The sequence below is a fragment of the Perissodus microlepis genome, chromosome 12 (assembly GCF_051167445.1).
Source record: "Perissodus microlepis isolate ML-2025 ecotype Zambia chromosome 12, ASM5116744v1, whole genome shotgun sequence".
Taxonomy (NCBI): domain Eukaryota; kingdom Metazoa; phylum Chordata; class Actinopteri; order Cichliformes; family Cichlidae; genus Perissodus; species Perissodus microlepis.
Genome location: NC_140472.1, coordinates 21,661,199 through 21,678,059, shown reverse-complemented (window position 1 = coordinate 21,678,059; position 16,861 = coordinate 21,661,199). Strand labels below are relative to the sequence as shown.

Here is a 16,861-nt window from a genome sequence, read left to right as displayed (position 1 = left end):
TGGACATGGAAGTCTGCAGCAACAGCTCGGACAGATTCCAGCATGGCAATAACCTGGCCTCGGCCAACTTCACTTAATCACGTGAGTTTGTGTTCAGCAAACAAATTACCAATCCCCAGACTAAAACCAAACAACAAGAATTGAAGACTAATCACAGAATTTGTTTGGGTTTTCACATGTAAAAAAGATCAAACTTGCACTTGTTTTTGACTAGTATATGACACAGGAACCAATTTTATAGTTCTGCTGAGAGTAAAGTATATTTGATTCTGTTTCTGAGTTACACCATGCGTCACTGACCTTTCTGAGCTTCAGAAAGTGATTAAATATAGTTTGATCAGCAAAGTTACGTTTTAAGCCAAACTTTCTGTATAGCAATGATTAGAAAACCAACACAGCTGGTAAAATTCACCATGCATGACATGCAACTCTCATACCGCCATTCAATCAAGTAAGCAGAAATCTATCAACTAATGTTTAACTCTGTGATAACATATCTTGTTAACTGTTCATAGTTCAAAGTTGTTTTGTTTATCGTTTATTACTTCGTGAGAACAAACTGACAGCTACTGAGCCACACTCACCTTGGGCCTAAAATTCGTAGTGGGACCAACATACTCGTGCTGGGCTTTGGGCGTGCCCCAGGGGTGGTGCAGCTTGAAACACTCGTTACAGTAGCTCGCCTTGCAGTCCATGCAGCTCTTTGTTGCCTCCTGCTGTGGAGGCTTGCAGATGTTGCACATGATGGCGACGGCTGCGCGGGCAGCCTGCCGGTAGCGCTCCACGATGCTCTCCAGGGTGAAGTTTCGGAACAACATGCTGATGCCGCGTTCGCCCAGATCTATGTCATGCTGGCAGCCTGGGCACGGGATGGCGGTGACCCGGGGAGTCACAGATCCTCTACGCCATCCCGGAGAGGAGATGGAACCTGGAGGAGAGCAACGAGGGCAGAGCACTGAAATGAGTGTCAGGAATATAGAGTCACAGCCTCGGGACACCCATTTTCCAGTCTTGCCTGAGGCCCTATTTTATTATGTGAAGAACAATGTCCTCTGATTTCTAATTACAGTCAATTAACAGCTTTCAAGATGTTCCAGCACAGTTTAAAGACAAATAGATTCGTTTTGAAAAGCAAATTCACATGACTGAGCTTAAAGCAAATCTGACGTTACAAATAGAGCCTCAGCATGTCTCTCTTTGTGCTTTATTTCCACAGTGACAGCTGCACAATTGAGGCATGGCTGTATTGGGGCAATACACCCAGCAGCTGTCAGGGGGAAAAAAGTCCACAAAGAAAGACCATCAAGGGTACTGGAACAGGTTAAGGAGTGACGTTTGACAGGAAAGTCAGCATCCTTGGAGCTTATACACAGTCTTAATAAGAAATGCATTTCATTCAACACTTACTACATGAAGGAAGAGTATTTTAAGTGCTCACAATGATCTGGACAAAGGAAATAATTCAATTTCCCTTAAATGGGTGATTGGCAAAATAAAGATGAAAAACAAACCACATGATTTAAACAAAAATAAAGAACAAGCAATTTTAACTGAAGTGCAGTGTAAGACAAAGAAAATAAACTTTCAATAAAAATTTCAAGCAACTGACATGTCCAGTTCAATGCAGGAACACTTTTCACATAGCACATCTCCTCTTAAAGCAACATTGCTTTCAAGAGTCTCACAACATCGTGCTTGTTACTGATGCGGCAGCATCAGAACAAGGCAGCAACACGGTTACACGAGATCACATCACAGACACAAGCAGGGTCTGTTAAACAAAACATCGTCACCACACTTAAAGCCAGCAAACTGACGCCAGAGCACGCAAAAATTAATATATTGCTTCACGTTTTTGAGGGACAGGGGAAGCGAGGAGTGCTGGATTTATCTCTGTTTGCAAGCCAGTATTTCCGCTCCGTTTCCGAGGACCTAAAAATTAAATCAAACACTCCTCAGGTAAGCAAAACACAGGAAAATGATTTGAAAGCACCACTTCAGCAAAAAAAGTAAGGAGGAGCAGCTGAGGGAAAAGCAGCAGCAGAACAGCAAACACACTGATGTGATGTGTAGCCATGCTGGGTTTTCAGATGTATCAGTGAACACTGATGGTGCACCTCTACGAGGTCAGATCTGACTGACCACAAACTACAGAGCTTTGTTCACCACAGTTTTTCTACCTGAATTTATTTAACATAGGTGAAGTTGAACATTTTGCTATGATGTTACGATGAAAATCTGAGGCTAATGATGGAAATGAAGATGGCATGGTCTTATTAAAGACAAGCAGAGTCAGTGGATGACAAGTCTGGCAAAGGAAAAAAAAGTAAAGAAAAGCCTTCATACTTAAACAAATGGTGCTGAAGGTCTTTATATCCTGCAAAGACTGCACGTGCGTGTCATGCAGGCACACTGACTCAGGTTCTGGTCAGCACAGAAGGTGTGAGCAAACAAGGCCCACAGAGCAGATGCCTGAAGCAAAGCGTGTTTGTGTGTTGATTTGTGGATCTGCAGAGGGAGCAGAGCCAAAGGCAAAAACTGACGAGTCATTGCAAAGAAAAACTGACCTTTTCTTTTTCCATCCTGTCCAGACCTTTAGACAGTATAATGCAGAAACCTACAATTTCTTTTTTTCCCCCCCTTAAAAGGTTTCAGATTATCAGGATACATTCTGGATGTTTAAACTCACTGGCAACTTTATGAGGTACACCTATTTAACTGTTTGTTAATGCAAATAGCAGCAATCCAGTGCATTTAGTGTATGAAGACATGGTCAAAACGATCTGCTGAAGTCCAAACTGAGCATCAGAATTTGGAAGAAAGGTGATTTAAGTGTTAGTGTAACAGTTTTTGGTGCCAGATAGGCTGGTCTGAGCACTTCAGAAACTGCTGATCCACTGGGATTCTCCCACAAAGTTATCAACAGAGTTTACAGAGAACAATGTTACAACGGTAACTCAAATAACGCAATTTGTTATAACCAAGGTATGCAGAAGAGCATATCTGGATCTTTTATTGAAACTTAAGCAGCACTATAGCTACTGCGTGCCACTCCTGTCAGCTAAGACAACTTACATACGCTCAGAAGACTTGGGGTGGGGGTGACCTGATGGGTCTCAATTTCATCTGCAACATCCACATGGTAGGGTCATAATTTAGCGCAAATATCAAAACAGGTATAATGGCTTGGCACACTTTTGCTCCAAACGAGCATCGTAAAAAAAAAAAAACCAAATAGTATTTTTGCTAACCTGCTAACCACGTCCATCCCTTGATCATATTGCACCACATCACAAAGCATGATGATGAGTTCACTGTACTCACCAGATCCCAATCCAACCTTTGGTCTGTGGCTGAACAGGAGATCATCGTGCATGTGAAGCTTGTATGGTACCATCATGTCAACATGATCCAAAAATCTGAGAAAGGTTTCCAGCACCTTGTTGAATGCCATGGAGAATTAAGGCAGTACTGAAGGCAAAAATGGGTCCAATTCAGTACTAGCAAGGTGTACTTAATAGAGTGTCCAGTGAGTGTATATTATAAAAATGGTTAAGTCTGCAGTTTATGAAATATTTACTTCTATGAGCAGATATCCAAGGCAGATTAACAGGACTCCAATTAGTACAACTACACTTTGTTCAATATGGAAATGTAAAATATTAACTTAATACATGTTCTCCAAGGCCGAAAGAAAATCAAGTCAGCTCCCATTATTTTTTTTGTACTTTTTTTTTTTTTTTTTTTTTTAAAAGGGCTTTGGGGATACTACATTATTTTTTCAGTGTTCAAGAAAGAGACGCTGACTCTGCTTCAAAGCTGAGAAAATAATTGCACCTGATTAAAAACATCCACTGAGCATGTTAAATAAACTTCATTAGTTAAACTAAAAGGGCTTGTGTTAGTCTCGTTTTACTTTGCTGGCAATCTGACACTTAAATCATGCTTAAAATAATTAGAGGTAGGCTCAAACAGGTTTGTGTTCCTATAAGTGGTTTCTCAAACACTCATTATTGTGAGGTCAAGCATAGCGAGCAAATTAAAAGGCAAACATATCAGGAAATAATGACAGTTAACAAACTTGGCAAGTCCAAACATACTGTATGCTTTTTTTCCCCACTGTGTGTTTAACTTAAGAGACCTACAGTTCTCCATCCCTATAAAGCTGCTTTAGTTGCTACCGTGATTTAGCGAATAATGTAAGGCTTAGTCCACACACACACACACACACACACACACATTCTTGTTCCACTTCAACTCCTAGGAAACTTCCTTGCCCCTTTCTCACTAATTTGAGCTCCTTTCAATTCCTTTTTGGTACGAAGCAACCTCTCTGTCTGGGACACTACCTCCCTCCCTCACTCAGGCACTACTTTCTTTTACATACTGACTCATCGTTGGAGCATTTCATAGCCATTTTAACACTCAGGTTTTATGCTCAGTGGACATTTTTAAGGGTCTCTTAAACCAGATATTAGTCATTAAGTGTCTAACAAAGAGTTAAAAGCCTACTTTATGGTATTAATCACAGCAATTCTTCATAAGAACCTATTTTATATCGGGTGTGAGTCTGTATGGTCGTGTGAATAGGGCTAATGCAGACTATGTAGAGAAGAGGTTGAACCAAACTAGGGTTTCACAGGGGTTCTAGTAACACTGTACTCACTACTACAGCTACTCAAAACACGGAGCCCGCGTCTACCTCGACTTCCAAACGACCTTCGCACAGTGGCTGCAAGCAATGAACAGAGAAGTGAGGTGAGAACAACAAGGAAAAAAATATATTTTAAATGAAACAAAGCATAATGTGAAGTGATGCGTGAATACAGATTTTTTTTTAATATGACACTGAGAAAAAAAAAAAAAAAGGTCAACTTATGAGAAAAGTGACAAAAATGGTAATGCAGTTCAGTGTAAACATTTAAAAATACAGTTTGAACAAAGTACACTTAACTCTTGATTTATGCATTATTACTAGACAACTTGTATTAAAAGGAGAGAAACATATACATGACTGGACTAATAAATGTGGTCCTCATTTTATTTTTGGCCAAGAATGTGTATTAATAGCAACAGTTTGGTTTATGAGAAATATTTCTCGTCATGTTTATATGCCAAGCATAAAATTTAAAAAAGGAGACAGTTAGCTTAGCTCACCATTAAAATTAGGCAAAGCTAAAACCACTTTCCTACCAGCACCACTGCACTATTTGCAGCCTTTTGCACAGATTTAAGGGAGAAATCTTTTTTCCTTTTGATGATGTTCAGATACCATTTTGCTCTCAACAAATTAAACAGGGATTGTCAAAGTGTAAAGGACAGATATTTCATTCATCAAGATCCAATATGGGATTTAAAAGTTAGCTTAATTTTTGTGAGATTTATATTATAAACCACATTATATTATTGTAAGGTTTACCTTACAAAATAAAGCCTTTTGAGGCAACTGTTGCAGTGACTTAGCACTATATGAATAAAACTGAACTGAGATGTTGGCTGAACATTGATATAAACTGACTGATAGCCCTAATTATGGTGGCCTATCACCATGTAGAACATTTGACTAGGTTGACTGTCATTTACCTGTAGGCAAAGAATCAATCATGCATATGCTAAACAGTTTCCCTGGACACCAAAATAAATTAACACTGCGGAAGTTTGTTTATGCCACTGGAAAGAGAAAAAAAATAATAATATAGCCATACATAAGAAAAATTTAGAGAATGTAAACTTTGGTCTTATGGGTGGAAATCCCCTCCCCCCCTTTTTTTCCCAGCGGCAGCTCAGAGCGAAAAACATTAGCATTTTTAGCCAACTAGCTAAAGATGCTACCAAAGTTGATGAGTTACCAAAATTAAGTTGGCTAAAGTCGGAAACATTTTATATCTCCCTTAATTTTCGAAGCAAGTGTTTTTAAATGTATAATAGGGCTGTTCGATATAGGATGACGATATAAAAACGTCTATCGTTTCATTTTACGCTATCATGTGTTTCGTGGTGTCGCAAAATAAACTGTTTACGGCAATATTTTTCATCGTTTTGATGGTCACTGTAGTGGCTATATTAATTTCTTAAAAGTTCCCTCTTTCTCTTATATTTAATATAACCACACTACAGACGGACAAGCGCCTGTTTTTATGTGTTGTTGTTAGCAACAGGTAAAACCATCGGGTGTCCGCTTGTTTATTTCCCCACATAAACCTTTCACAATAAAGCTCAAGATCCTGTTGAGATTTTTCAAAATAAACTGAATCAGGTGAAAGATTATGCCGAGTATTTATGGATGAGAAGCAAAAAAAGAGCCGTCAGATGCTAAAAAATAAACCTTAGACTCAAACGTTAGAACAGGATTTTCCCCGCAGCACGCTGTGTAATAAATACAAAGAAAACGGCGGCCTTCTAAAAATGTATCGTTTCATGCATCTGTTAAGACACTTGTCTCCAGGTAGATGATGCCCAGCTGGAAACACTTCACGCAAGTCGAGCTGCCCGATATTCACAGAATTTACAGAAAATGTCAAATTTTTGTGATTTACATCGTTATCGGACATAGATGTCTTATATTGGGATATGAGATTTTGGTCATATCGCACAGCCCTAATGTATAATTCAGTTACATTTTCCAATAGGAGCATGGAAAACATACTTTAATAGAAAGCAGGTAAGCAAAGCCAACCATCTCCTGGCTATAGTTTCGCATCCAGCATTTCACTTCTAAAACACTGACAAGAAAACAAATTTGCTTATTTCTCAACATGTGACAAGATTACTAAATACAACGCAGCCTTCGCCAGCTAACTCTTATTGAGGGTTAGCAGTTAAAGGTTAGCTGTGTTTATAGCCCCAAAGCTGGGAAACGTCACGTTTTAGTAACGGCCCTTTTCAGTCACAGTACAGCGAGGCTTGTCCAAGCTGCACACTGATAAATATAGTCTCAAGTCTTTTCTTTCTCTCCCTTCATCTAATCCCTCAGTCATTCCTCTCAGGCAGGTCGCATCACCATGGCTACCAATGAGCTGAGCTCCCAGCAGTGAAGGCACTAGGAGAGTTAGTTTGTTCTGTTGGGAGTTAATGTGTTAATAAGGCTTCCTTCTTACACTCACTGGAAATCTGCACTCATGAACAGCCTTATTAAATATCATGTCAACCAAATGTCACTGAATTTACCATACGTTAATGCTGTGCATTGACCTGAAAGGAGGCAGTAGTCATAATGAGTCCAGTGGCTCTGTGCACAACCTGGATTTTTGCAGAACCTCAGATTTGTTTACTCAAAAAGCAGGATTTGATTATTTCCTGCATCAACAGATGCAGTCGTGCCAGTAAGGAACAAACTTGAGCTGAACAGGGAGACTGTTCAAGAGCCCTGCCTCTGTGGTTTGGAACCAGCGCTGAATAACTTGCAAAGAGTTCACCTCAGTAAACTTCGGTTTTGTTAGTGCTACCCTTCTGATTTTGACAGTGTTCCAAGAAGAGATGTTGGTTAAACATTACTCAGTCTCATACAGCACGAGTTACTGAATAGCCATAATTGTAAGAAAATGAGTGCCCACCTTTATGCACAAGTCTGCATCAGTTCAAAAATAAATAAATTACATAGAGTCTAAAATCAAGCACTGTAAACTTGATTTTAATCAACTTTCACAGCATAATCACTCAACATGTTGATTTGGGGTCAGCCACTGATTATGCCCAAATGTCATCTTAAAGAAAAAAAATTGAAAAATCAATTTAAAATGGAAAAAAAGCACAACCAAACCTTTAATACCAGTGAGTTAAAAAGATTACATTCAACACTACATCTCGAATGGTGTCCCAGTTCAATACAACACACTCATAAAACACTGAAATAAAAAAAAAAAGGATTCATCAGCACATATGTAGATGTTTGGCATTTTAAGGCATGCATACGCTCTCTGGTAAACATCACAGCAGCAATGTAACAATTTACTCGATTTTTGTATCTGTCGTCTCCTTTTTTAAAAAGGGGAAAAAAGTAAGAATTGCACAGTGAGACTTGATTAAACTCTGAAGATTTCAAATATGCACACTCTTTCCCAATCCCATTATTCCAGCATGAACCCACGACCTGCTTGGAGTTGGTATGTAGCATTTAAGTCAGACACAGCCCGGGTGATGTCAAGAGCGCAAATGAGACAACATCTTTCTGAAAATGGCCTCCAGCCCAGAGCTCTCAGGAGCCACAGAGGCGGCCTTGTGTCCCACCATGACGCTTTTTTTTTTTTAAGGCTTAGACATTGACCCGCTTGAGCCGGACTGCAACAGTGCAACGTGCTGTGCAGAGAACATAAACATAATTTAGCCACCTGCGCCCGGACGAATCTCAACCAGCTTTCCTCCTCCCAGCTCAGCTTGGTTTTAAGAGTTTAAAATAACTCTAAATAAAAATGCAAAAAAAAGGAGCTTACAGATCTCCTTTGTTCACCCGTGTGTACATAACACGCACACACAGACGATACACACATATCCAATTAAAGGTGTAGTGAAAATGATAGCTGCTCTTCTTGTCATTACTTTAACATTTCCAAATGTGTTTGATGCCCCGGGGACCAATAGAAGGCAGACAGTGAAGATTAGGGCCTGATGGAGCTTGTCAACATTTCTTTTCTTTTCGAAGACAAAACTAAAGCTTGTCGACTTCCTCTTCTTTCTCTCTAATGAGGCCTGCAGAAGCAGACGGGATCAGAAATAGTGATGACTGACGGTGTTACAGCTGAGCGGTAAAATGATTAAAAATCATTTCTCAAAGTTTGTTCTGCGTTATCTAGGACAAGAAGAGGAGGGGAGAGCAGCGTCTGAGGTGCACTAGCACCCAAACGTCGCACAATACTTGGCCTATTTAGCATCTCTCCCAGTTTCCACGAGTCTATTCACACTCAACCATTAATTTGCATTGGCTAAAGATTTGCTTATTGGTTCATGAAGCCCTCTTCTCAGTTGCACTACCTTTTTTTTTTTCCCCAAGCCTTCGGTTTTTATTTGTGTCATACTTTTCCTTATTTGAGAAGCTTTCTTTCCCTTTCTGTAGAGGAAAATCCCAACACCTGTTGCATGCAGCCTTTTGACGAGAAGCAAAAGCAAAAGGTGAAGTTGAAGGAACTAGGAGGAAGATGTTACAGGAAGTTGGCATTACCAATTCCCCTAGGAGTCACCACAAATGGTCGAGCATTGCATTTTGTGTTCTGATTATTAGCTTCCATTAGGCAGTGCAAGAGCTCTCACTGTTCCTGCTAATGCCCTCGATACACAAGCTTTTAAAAACCTACAGAAATATGAGATTCAACTCCCCACACCATAATCCTTCCTGTGAAGCTCACTTTTAAGTTAACAAGCTTTGGTTCCTTACCCTGAGACCCACCTGATCTCACAAGCCTGTCCAGCCTCTCCATGGAGGGGGAGGGCACCCTGGACCTGGGGCTGCCCGGTAGGGAGCACTCAGAACCGGCATCAAAAGAGTCCTCGTGGTTCAACATGAGCAGCTCTTTCACACATTTGTGGCAGACGCTGTGCTGGCAGGGCAGGATCAGCGGATGGGTGAAGAGCTCCTTGCAGATTGGGCAGATCAGCTCCCTCTCTATGTTCTTGATCGGGACCTGATGATGGAGAAGGGATAACTGAATAAACTAGATTTCTTTTTAACATTTAGAGGCGTTTTCAGACGTGCTGTCAGGTACACCGAACAAGACAAAAATAACTTGGAAACAAAAAAGGTGAACAGAAAGACAGAAATAGCATCACAGCTCAGAAGGATACAGCTCTTTGATTCCCAGACAACTACTATAATGAAGATGCTGTCTGCAAATCTGAGCATGTATGCTGTGTCACTGCAGGTGGAGAAATGCACTTTAAGGTGGGCACACTGGGGTGTAGGTTTGACGGGCAGCTATACTGATTTCAGTCACTCCCCTGACTATCACAATAATGGCCATCCGCAGTGTATTTAACATGTTAGCGATAGATTACATAAACCGGGATTAAGCCCTGCTAAATATAGAGAAACAGTGAAACGCATGAGCCCAGCAGCTCACGTTTCAGCACATTAAAGACGATTACGAGCGTCTCTGCAGCAGTCCTAAAGCGGCAGATTGGTGATTTCTTTCAGGTGGTGTGATGAGACATCCCGGCGTAATCAATCAATCCATCCTCCTGCTGGTGGTGGTGCTTGAACAGCAGTAATTTAGAGAAAACACTCACGTGTTAAATACCCAGAAGGATAAAGGGAAGTTTAAACAGAAAACAGTGACCAAGCCTGTTTGAAGCGAGTCACTACGCAAAGAAATAAGTGAAACAAACGCTGGAGTCAGCAATGAATGGAGACTGGTAACTTTTAACAATGCCCAGTCCCAGCAGCAGAGGCGAACAATGACGAGTTTCTCACACACACACACACTACCATGAAACTCACTTTTCTCCAACTTACCCCGTTTATGCTGCTACGCCGCATCTCTGCAGACATCCCGGGGGAGAAAACGCTGTGTGAGAGACTTAAAAACACTTAACCCGGCGTGTTGGCTCGAGCAAAAACACCCGAACTTCTCCGACGCGACGTGAAGATGCCGACAGCGACGGATGAGTGAATTTAAATAGAGCGACGCTGCTGAGAGAGTCTGCGCCGGCAGCCTGGAGTGAATCAGCAGCCGCTTCTCTGCTGCAGGAGAGCAGGCGGACCGAGACAGGCAGGAGGGAGGGAGGAGGGGAGGAGAGCCGTGTGGGAGGGGGGAGTGCGTATGTTAGAGATGGGCGGATCGAGCCGAATATCGGCAGTATCGTTACTAGCGCGATAGAATCGATATTTTCATAAGAAAATGTTCAAATACACGAAACGCTGAAAGGTATTTTTTTGTTGAATTAACTAATTCTTGTGAAAAGTTACTGAATGATGTTACTAGGTCATTGAAACAGTATATAAGGCAAAAACAAAGTTTGTACACTCCTAATAAGCTTGCAAGTCAATATTTGGTGTGACTAAATATTTCTTCAACAAGCTTACTTATAAATTCTTTGAGTGTTCTTCAGGAACAGTTCTCCAGGCTTCTTGAAGGACATTGAAAGCTTTTCTTTGGATGTTGGCTCCTTTCTGTTCTGTTGTTTGTCCAGATGATCCCAGTCAGTGTTCCCAGTGTGACTGTCAGTTTTCCATTGTGTGCTTTTCTATCCTGGTATGCTTTTACTGCTCTGGCAGTGTGTTTGGGATCATTGTCATGCTGGAAAATGAAGCCATTGCCAATGGAATGCTGTCCATTTGCATGATAGACTCCCTCTTGCCAACCGTTCTTTCACTGGGACCATTTCTGATGAAGCTTCTGTGAACATCCTAAGCCTCTCTCAAGTCCCGTGTCCGATATTTGCTGGATATGTTTTGTTTGTTTATTTCTTAGGGATATGACACTCAGGTGCTGTCAATCTGCTGTACATATGTTTTAATGCATACCATTTCCTTTTCTGTCCTCCAATTGTCCAGTTTCTTCAATTTTTTAAAGTGCACACTGCACACCATGCTGAGATATGCCAAGTTTTTGGCTAATAGCACCTCGGGAATTATTGGTGCAAAAATACTGCTTTATTTCTATCAAATTATATTATTTTTTGGCACTTTCTATAGATTCAACTAAAGAAATGGGAACATATATGTGAAAGGCTGCCAGTAACAAAGTGCCTTAAGATGCAATTTAAAAGTGGTTCCGTTATGTGTTATGTGTAGACACAGCACTAATTCACCACTAATTCATCCCTTGAGTTAAGTTACCTTCTTATGTTTGAATTATTCATAGGTCAGTGTTAGGTAGCTTAACAAACGAAACATTCTTCTGAAAAAATGATTAGATACAAGGACTGGACTGAAAATGAGTGAAAGAAACGTCGGCTCCTTGGAAACAAAGAAAAAGAGAAAGAAAGAAAGGCCGGGGGGCCTCAAGACTTTTGCACAATACTGTACTGTATATCAGAGGGATAGCCCAGGTTGACATTTTTGGGAGACAATGTTGAATGTTTGCAATCAAATTGAATTCGGGAAAAGTATGCTGTGTTTGCAGATGTTAGCAATGTGGTGTTTAATGTGTGAAGGCTTGCTGAGAACAGACCGGTAATTAAAGTGTCTTCATGTGCCTATCAGCACTTGAATTTGAAGTTCAAGGGAAAGCTCTCAAAAGCTTTACAAAAGTACTTAAAATACAAAACAGCCTACCCTTTTCAGTGTGTCCATCTTTACACCGGGTTACTACACTGACACCCAGAAGCAAAGGGGGCCAGTAAACTGAGACTGCCGTGCTCGTTACAACGTCAGGGTCCTTCCCATTACATTAGGGGATTTATGACTCTATAATTGCTTGCTGTAGTGATTATTGCACAGGTCTGCAATTATTTTATTGAACACTAGGGTTGCCTGGCAAGTCACCTCAATAATGTTTCAGTTAGAGAACAAAAAGTGACCATAAAATAAGTTGGGTGCTTTGAGGAGGAGCTGTAATTCCTTCAAGAAGTAAAGTGGCCATGTTATTTGAATTGATTAACCGGCTTCTGCATGCACAGTCACTGGAGGCACAGAGGGCAACTTTAGGACTCTGTTTAGTCATTTGTTTGTTTGCTGGCAGACACTCGGGCCTTGCAGCGACACTGCCAGACAGCACCATCTTGCTGCTGTGTCACATGATGAAGTTTCTGCCACTGTGGACTTTCATGTTCTCCCTGTGCCTCTGTTCCTCACAAAGTCCAAAGACTTGACAACATTAAATGTCCTGTATGATGTCATTATGTCATATGCTGTATGTCAACCTGTGACTGACTGACAGCCTGTCCTGAGTTTAACTTGGTCCTCTAGGATTTGATTCACCCTCCAACAGCCCTCTTAGATTGGATGGTGATCTATTAAAACTAAATTTAACAGTTTCACAGAGGTCGTAGAAATGTTCTGACACATTACCCTCACTTACAGCATTTTTGTACTGCTGTTCACAGAAAGACGCTCAGCAAAGAATTTCTAGTTACTGTTTCATTAATAGATTTACTGGGCTCCTAATTGTATTTATTCTCTGTAATAACACTATCACTCACTGTGCACGACAGGTCTGACAACAGCTTAAAATATAACAGAAATCTGCAACTGCGGCTGGCATGTGTGAGTCAGTCGCCTCTAAGATCTTCTCCTGTTTCTGTCACACACGAAACACATGCACAGCTCTGTGCACGCATGAACGAATGCCAGAGATTGTGCTAGCAGGAGAGATACATTTCAGCACATTCTGTCAGTCTGGAGTGCATGAAATGGGTAAAGACACCCACCCAGCCCTCCCCTTTTAGTCGCAAACACACCTCAGTAACTCAGTCTCATCAAAACCACAGCTGCTGCCAAGTGGCCCACATTTTGACAGAAGTCGGTGTTCTCCCTGCAGCAGTAACCAGTAACACACCCAGAAAAACCTCTAATTAAGCTCATCATGTTCAATTTTTAGATAGATAGCTAGATAGATAGATAGATAGATAGATAGATAGATAGATAGATAGATAGATAGATAGATAGATAGATAGATAGATAGATAGGTTAGGTTAAATTAAGGGAATGAATCTCTACTTTTGAACTGCAATAATGTAAAGTGACAAATTTTCCAAGAACAGAATAAAATAAAATAGTTTGTGCTACAGGAATACAATAGGTGTGGGTCTTAATAACTCAGTCATGCACTCGTAGTGTATATAACGTAATATAATGGGATATTGTGTGACACCAACAAAGAACAGATTAGAATAGAAGTCTATGAGCATGCCTCTCCATCCTCCGACAGTCCTGCAGGCCGGCCCGGCGCTGCTGCTGCTGTCGGAGCATGCTGACAGGCAGATCGCCGCTGTCAGAAGGACCATAAATCATCCGAGCGGATGAGCCTCACCTCGCCCCTCTCGATCCGCTCCACGATGCTGGCGAACTCCGTCATATCCTCCGAGTCCGACATGGCTACAGATGATGGTGATGGTGGGAATGACGATGGATGCACAGTATATAGAAGAAGAGAGCACCTCGATATTTAAAAATGCAGAAAAAAAAATGACGCAAACAACTGCTGCGGCTTGTTAAAGAAACAGGATAAAAGCTTCACAGCTTCGCAGGGGAGGTGAGACAACATCAAGAGAGGAAGAGCCGCTCCTCAGACCATATCCACATCATCATCCATCCTCTCTCGTCCTCCCTCCCTCTTTCTCTCTCCGCACGGGCTTAGGTTTGTCCGTGGAGACTACAGTACCCCACATATGCCGGCAGCAGTTTAATTTTAGTTAGCCTCATCTTGGAAGGAAAAACCCCGCCCTCCCTCCTTTGTAGCGTCCTGTGCCATCTCCCTCCTTATCCCCACATCATCCCTCGGCGGCGATGTCTCGCCTCACACAGCTCTTTGTACTCGCCTGATCTACCATTTATCACCCCCCGAGTGAATGACTTCCCTTAATCTGTCAATCACTACAAAAATCATAATCATGTCAGCCTGAAGATTAAGGGTCGGGTAGGGAGGAGGGGGGTCTCAAATCAGTTAGTGCCGCTTATTCAAGTTTCTTTTACGCTTTTACGCATGGCTGGTGGCGCACTCACGTGCGCACATGAGGCTTTATGGGCCGACTTGTGGTCATTTAGCCTCACGTATGAGAGTACAGGTAGCCTTTTTGTGCCACTATTTGGTTTATTTTGTTGCTTGGGAAGCTGAAAACCGCCCCTTAAATGTGACGCATCCAGACGTGTAGAGGTTTGGAGAAAAAGCCAGATTGTGAAGCCGGATTAAGTTCGTGTTTTTTAATTTTTCTGGCAATGCCACTTGTTCCGCGTCGGCAGATGGCTGCACGGCTTCATGCAGATATATTCCACCCCATTGAGCATGTGGAGGGGGGACAAGCAGGCAGACTGCCCTGACCGAACAACCGAAGCATAACAAACTTATTAAGTATGTTTCCAGTGGCTCCCAACCACGGATACGATCACAGTCAGCTGGCAGCAGTCGAAAAACCTCATTAAAAAACATTTAAAGATGCAGGTACATAACTTAACTTATAATAGAATACTACAATAAAAATACGAGCGCCCCATCGCTGAATGATTTAGAGGTCACTAGGATCAACGTGTGGACTGAACAGACAGCAGTGAGAGGCTGCATTTAGCCAATGATGAGGACAGAAGGATAAATTGAGGGATTATCAAAGCTGAACTTCTGTCTGAGGGCAATGTGATTTCACCAGATTTCAGTGGAAAAATCTCACACCAAAACTAAATGTGGCCCTCATCCTGGCACAAGGAAAACATGAGGGATGACCACACTGTTAGTAAGAACTCATCGTGTAGGAGGCATTAATGTCTGGAACAGAGTTTATGGCCATCCATCACGTGCTGCTGCGATGCAGTGCTTTAGTTGTCATGTACATAAACCCGAGATGGCACATAACTACCCCATAAAACGCCACAGTGCTCTACACCTATTGCAAAATCAATATAAAGTACTGATTAACGTGTTTCACTAAGTAGGACTGACAGAGAATACATGATTTATAAGCACACATTAGTTCACCTAAGGCCCTGTGATCGTTCCAGATGAGTCATTAATATCACATGAAAGGCAGAGTGGTAAACATGCTGCATTTCTTCACTTGTTTTAGTAGAAACAGCTCAGTTGACGACTGAGTTTGCATTAAGCGATGTTTACCGACTCATATTAGGTCTTCTTTGCTGGCAGATATACATGTGGGAGCATGAGAGGTGTTGATGAACTCCACCCAAGCCACAGCTGCAACTTGCTGCCAAGGGAATATCTCCAGACATCACCAGTCTGGGTTAGGCTGTAATCACTTGGGTAAAAATACTTTCCTAACCTCATGTTTGTATTTCTATTGCTTTCTGTGGAGTGGGGGGCAAAATGTAAGATCCACTGCTGTTTAACATTTTATAATGTCCAAAGATTGGATATCAGTGCCACTGGGCTCCATTAGCCTGGCTCGTGTTACCCTATCAGTGCCAACAGTGAAGTCTGTGACTGTGCTGTGCAGCTGGGGCTCCATGTATGTTTGCACGTGTGATCTGTATCCAGAGGAACCCCCCACCTCCCCCTCAGCTTTTAATGATGTTTCAGTCACTGACCTAATAAAGCAGAGGGAAAAAAATCATCTCCCAGCTTTACTCACTACACAAGCCATCCACACTGTAGAAACATGAAAGGCAACTGAGGCAAATTGGGGGAAAATACCGACCAGCTGTCATCTTTCGATGTAAAAATAAAACAACAACAGTTGAGTCACCGAGCCATATGCAGGACACAGTGAAAGGAAATAAAGCCTTTCATAAAGAAACTCAGCTGTTGCAGGCAGCATGAATCATGTAACACCCAGAGGAGCGAACACTTGCTTTGTCTCTTTTTGCTGTAAGGAAGTATTTAACACGAGATACTTCCATCCAGGAGGCATTAAGCAAGGGGAAATCCATCTTTGGCATGACAGCTGGGATGACAAGATTCACAATAGTGAGAATAAAAGTGCCATGACCCGTCAGACCCAGGAGAAGCATTTTTCTCCCCACCATAGCAAAGATTGAAACTTTTATCCAAACTTGGTCCTGTTTTCATTCTGAGACTGATCCAAGACCTTTAAGGTGGACAGGTGAGAGTCCATACTCATGTTTTAGTGCAAAGAGGGGACAGAGACTGACTCTGAAAGGACTAGTTGAAGATCACATTTTTGATAGTTTTGTGTTTTAAGAAATTCGTGCTTTATTTCTTTCTGTGAGTATTTATTGCAGCTAATGATTAAAGAGATTTTTTTGTCGATTGTTTGTAATTGCTGTTGCAGTTGTGGATGCTTATTATAAATTTGGCCAAAGTTT

The 16,861-nt window shown here is 41.6% G+C and overlaps 1 protein-coding gene across 8 annotated transcripts in view; it reads right to left on the bottom strand.

Annotated features, from left to right (window-relative positions):
- Window positions 1-14,333, bottom strand: part of trim36 (tripartite motif containing 36) — a 32,705-nt gene extending 18,372 nt beyond the window's left edge. Inside the window, exons 1-4 of one of the 8 annotated variants that reach the window (XM_084945812.1) lie at window positions 13,902-14,333; window positions 9,380-9,614; window positions 4,667-4,732; window positions 585-928 (exon numbers count right to left, since the gene is read on the bottom strand). In XM_084945812.1, coding sequence (XP_084801938.1) covers window positions 585-928; window positions 4,667-4,732; window positions 9,380-9,614; window positions 13,902-13,964 — 708 coding nt within the window. In that variant the 5' untranslated portion in view covers window positions 13,965-14,333. Of the gene's footprint in view, window positions 1-584; window positions 929-1,851; window positions 1,933-4,666; window positions 4,733-9,367; window positions 9,615-10,441; window positions 10,694-13,901 lie in introns of those variants that run through there. The other 7 variants (XM_084945811.1, XM_084945813.1, XM_084945815.1 and 4 more) reach the window with 7 other exon arrangements.
- Window positions 14,334-16,861: the final 2,528 nt, after the last annotated feature.